Source organism: Glycine soja, chromosome 18 (assembly GCF_004193775.1).
Source record: "Glycine soja cultivar W05 chromosome 18, ASM419377v2, whole genome shotgun sequence".
NCBI lineage: Eukaryota > Viridiplantae > Streptophyta > Magnoliopsida > Fabales > Fabaceae > Glycine > Glycine soja.
The window spans coordinates 9206191-9211418 of record NC_041019.1 but is presented as its reverse complement, the minus strand read 5'-3'; the positions used below and the strand labels follow the sequence as shown (position 1 = coordinate 9211418).

At 33.6% G+C, this 5228-nt stretch overlaps 1 protein-coding gene across 1 annotated transcript; it reads right to left on the bottom strand.

Moving 5' to 3' along the window:
• Nucleotides 1-829: 829 nt before the first annotated feature.
• Nucleotides 830-4998, bottom strand: LOC114394799 (pyridoxal phosphate homeostasis protein-like). Its single transcript, XM_028356471.1, has 7 exons — nt 4638-4998; nt 4432-4498; nt 3313-3359; nt 2936-3023; nt 1963-2096; nt 1628-1726; nt 830-1093 (listed from the first exon to the last, which is right to left on the bottom strand). Exons 1-7 carry the CDS (start codon nt 4860-4862, stop codon nt 1019-1021), a joined length of 735 nt encoding a protein of 244 aa, XP_028212272.1. The 5' UTR covers nt 4863-4998; the 3' UTR covers nt 830-1018.
• Nucleotides 4999-5228: the final 230 nt, after the last annotated feature.

Sequence of the window (5228 nt, the reverse complement as noted above, 5' to 3'; positions counted from 1 at the left end):
TTCCCCCTTTTCCCTCGTTAAAGTTTTTTCTAAAGATAAAATTAAATAAAATATGAAACTCAATAAAGAATAGAGAAAGAAAGTACCGCATAGGCAGCTGTCTACTGATTCATTTCATTTCTAGTTCCGAGGGTAAATTTTATTAACACAAATCATGTTTAATTTTGGGATAATTATGTTAATCCAATAGGCTCAAACCATTTTGACATCCCTAAAAAAATTATTAGTTACAAAAGACAACAATTTTCAATTATATGATAATTTCATGTAAAAGAATCTTTACACTGTGATTGTGTTCCAATTAAACTTTAAAAAATACCCACAATGAATATTTTATACATATATTTAACATAAAAAATGATAACATGATCTTTAAACCCCCATTATAAATAAATTTCAAGTGTACAAATAATACCATGGATTGGCCTGCAAAACATAATTCGAAGCTAAAAAAGCATCTAGCTTTAGCTATATTCCAGTTAGCTAGCAGAATAAAATAATTGCTTGCTTCAAGACAGGATCATCAAGATGAATCACAATGCAAACTAGATAGCAAATTAAAATTTGAAGCAAAACATATTTATTTCTTACGCGAGATAAGAACCAAAAACATCCTACATCACAATTATAATCCACAAAAAAGACACGGCTAGAAACAGGAACCAAACATTATGTATAGTATGCTGCAACTATATACCATTTTACTGTATTTGTTACGCTCCCTCCCAGTCTCACTCACACATGTACACGCACACATTCTCTAGTTAACATGAGCTGGCACTCTAAAAATACAAAAAAATAGGAAGATTTTGCATATCAATTCATTGCATTTTGCTGTTTTTTTTTTTTTTGTAGAGACCAACTATGAACTTTATTATTACCAATTCCATCGTATCAATTACAAAGGTAAATGAATACAATACATTATCTGTGTTAAGGTATACAGTCAGTATATAGATAGATAGACAGAGAGAGAAAAAAGGAGAGAGAGGGGGGGAGAGATTACAACTTCTTGCTATTACTGTTTCTTTGCATACTCCCTCGGTCCAAATATTGTGGATCCAATTCTTACATTGGTACTACCCATTTCAATCTGAAAAGGCAAAAAGATATTTTTCAACAGTTGCATGTATACAATTGATCAAGAGTAAAAGAACATCAGCTAGTTGAGAAATCTTAAAAGTAGTTAAAAAAAAAATGCTTCACAATCACAACCAATACTAATTAAAAGAAATGTGCCAGTGTCATCATAACAATATCTACAAACCATAAAAAATGCTAACAACAAGCTATCTATTACTCTATTGTTGGGCGACATTCATGTGAGGTTCACTAAATGATGTGGGTCTTACCCCCTGTATAATTTAATGATTTTCATTTATTTAGTGGGACCTGTCTGAATTCTATTCAATAATAAAGAATATGTTAGTGTGTTGTTTGTTAGGAATCTTCATACACTATCATCATCACATCAAGTATCAAAGAACCCCATTCCTATGATAATCGTCAATTCATTCCCTGATGAGCTAAAAAGCATCCAGAACTGAGATAATTGCAGGTGCAATCATGCAACGTAACTATCAAGAAAATTTGAACTGCTAAATAACTTTAGTAAACTATTCCATACCGCTAACTCAAAATCACCAGACATGCCCATTGACAGTTCACATTCCTCCTCGGGCATTTCAAGTGCCTTGCATACTTCAGTTCTGCAATTTGATAGTGTCTGATTTTTCACAAAGGAGAAAACCTTAGTAAATAGACAAATAGAATTTGGAATACAAGGCACATAAAACTGAACTACAAAACCATCAAAATGATGGCAAAATGCAGATCAATTTTTAATAAAACAATAATACGGCAATAAATGAAATATAATTCTGAAATAAGTTCTCACAAACAAGAAACACCATTTCAAGGAGTTATCTACATGCTTCAAAATATAAGAATAGAATTTATCACCTGAAAGTTCTGTGGAGTTGAGGTATAGTCTGGCATTCCTATTGTCATTAGGCCAGAGAACACTAGGTTTGGGCAGCTCAATTTCACATGTTTTGCAAGCTCAACACAATCGGAAGGATCAATACCAGATTTGGCTGCAACAATACAATGATCAATAAACAAAGTTTATTTATGTAAAATATGTAAGAAAAAAGAGCATTTTAATATACTCGGACAAATAATGCATGCCAACAAAGTACATGAACAGCCAAGACTGTTGGGGAGATTCACTCTAACCCAAAACCTTAAGGCTCAGGTTTATGGGTCTTCTCCTCACTTATATGGTGCTCAACCTTTCCACTTTTACCCGATGTGGGACTTTACCTCACACTTGTACTCAACAAAGACATAATAGAATATGATACATTGTGTTAACATACAATGACAGAATAGCTGCAATCAGTGACTAATTAAGTAACATTACTGTGTCATTATCTAAAATACAATAACCTGGGATATGGAGAAAATATTTGAATTATTTATATTAGAATTGGAGGGCGAGTCCTGGTGCAGCGGTAAAGTTGTGCCTTGGTGACTTGTTGGTCATGGGTTCGAATCCGAAAACAGCCTCTTTGCATATGCAAGGGTAAGGCTGCATACAATATCCCTCCCCAATACCTTCGCATAGCGAAGAGCCTCCGGGCAATGGGGTACGAAGTTTTTTTTTTTATTATTTATATTAGAATTGATGGATTTCCATGGAAAACGCTAAAGAGCTAAATACGAATAACAATTCCCTGATGCCAAATTAAGAAGTCTCAGTACGTGAAGACAAGTCAGTAACACAAATTTACAAGTTACAATTTACACAAGAAGGATTTCCAATACCTCAAGCAAGAATTTGCCTCACGCCCAAAGGGAGTGAGGAAACCTCATAAGATCCAAAAAGTGTAACAAGAAGTTAGAGTAACCCATTATTTTAAGCTGAACTTACATTCTTCTCCACTCGTATTTACTTGCACCAAAACCTTCAGAGGATTTCTTCCAAGGGTTGATACCATGCGGTCAAGATTATTTGCTATCTGCAGTTCCAGAGGTACAATAACACTTTAAGGTTTGTCAAATAGCTAATGATATTCATTAAAAATAAGCTGTAACAAAATCACAGTTTTGAAATTTTAACTAGTTGTTTGCTAGGTGTAGACCTTGACCACAGCAACAGCAATGCTAAATCGTAGTTAATAATTGAGCACAACATGAAGACCATATTTATCTAGATTCCTTCAAATTTTATTAGAGCATAAAATAAAATAAACAGCAACAAGTTCATATCTCCAAGAGCTACAAGTAACATTGATTCTACATCTCTACCTTCTGATTGTCCACACTCTCAACCATGGCCAGATTTGGAACTCCACCTGCATAAAGTATGCAAGGTTAACATTCACCTAATACAAGGCTGCTGAAGAAAGGAAAAACTGAACAAGCTCAAACAAGAGAACAACATAACACAACTATAGCAATATATTCAACAAGTACAGAGCCAACTGAAATGATGTCCAAAACTTTGCACCCAACTCAGATAGCAAAATTGAACTGGGAATGGGACCAAATACCTTTAAATGTGAATTTTTGTCCCTATTTCATCTCTACCATTTGTTGCTGTTACAACACCATGAGATTGGTATGGTGTGCTCATATGGCATATAGGGATTAAAACAAAAATAATCATCACGTAAATGGACCAAAAGTGGTAATAGTGTTGTGTCACTCATTTTCAAAACAAAAATTAGTATTTATTAGAATCAAATTAAAATCAATTGTATGGATTTTTTAGAAGTATGTTAACAAGTTATAACTTTGGATTTTTTAAAATACTCACAGTGGTGTAACAAAATAAAATATTCTTTAAAAAATGAGAGATGTATTAATATACTCCCAATTATTTTTTGAATAAATAATATATATGCTGATAGTGTAAAGGTGCTTGTTACACTGTCATCCAATCTCAAACTGCATGCATGATAAGTTTGTTAACTTTTATAATAGCTATCTTAAAACTTGTATTAAAGATCATTTTTGATCGGTTGACCACGCTTTCCTATCAAACTCTTTTTTTTTTTAAAAAAAAAGTATTTTGGCAATGTTACAACTGAGATTCACTAAAGAGTAAATATTCTATGCTTGAGATTGATAGTGTAAAATTTTTAGACTGACCGAGCATATAAATTAAACTCTTTATTAAAATACTCCCAAAGGAGGTAGTTTGCTAACATAGTCCTTCTAAAAAATAAGGTAGTCTCCTACATTATATATGCAAAACAAGAAGCTCCGATATGATGCCAATATTAAATTCAAAAGCAATCAAAAGCCACATTTTCAATTCAACTCCTAGGGAAAGCATAGAAGTGCATTCATTCCACATCAATAAAACGAAAAAAATAAAATAAAATTGAGAAACAAAATTCTTTAAGAAAAAAAAAAGAATACCCAAAAGTGTTTTGACTTTGTTGCTTTGCAAATGCCCAATGAAATGCCACTCAACGTCTGGGGGAAGCTGCAGGCATGCCCAAAAACCAAATTATCAGAAATTTCTATCAACAAAGGACGAAAATAACGTAGCATTTTTATTTTTAATTATAAACTTATAAAATTTCAATTTTAAAAAAAAAGGAGAGAGGTGATTATTGCAGCACCTGAGGAGCTTTTTCGATGATTTCTTGGACGTAGTTTTCGCCGAAGTGTCGGTGACCGGCGTCGTAGAGTTGTTGAATCAGAGTGACGGGTTTCGTCTTGGAAACCGCCACGACCCGGACCCGGTCGGGTTTGGACCCGGATCTCTCCGCCGCCTGCTGCACCCGGAGCATCACCGATCGGAACGCCGTGACGGCGGCGCCCTCCGCCACCAGCGGAGAAGTCATTGGGTTCGGGAATCAGAGGGCGGTTTGGAGCAAAAACAAGTGGCGCGTCGTCTATGTGTTGAGGTGGTTGAAGACTGAACACAGAACAGAGGCCAAAGGAGCCAGAAAAAAAGAAAAAAGAATATTGAATATTAATGGATAGAGATGAATTTGATTTTCAATCTAATTTCTCAATGTAAGCAGTACACTATTTTCTAGCATACGTTTCATTATTAGTCAAATTTAATTAAAAATAGCAAAATAAAAAATCATTAAATAAGTAATCGTACTTATTTATAATTATAATTTTTAGTTAATAAAAAATGTTTAAAAAAGTAGAATTTAATAACCACATATTAACAACATATAACAATTTTACAAGCTAAA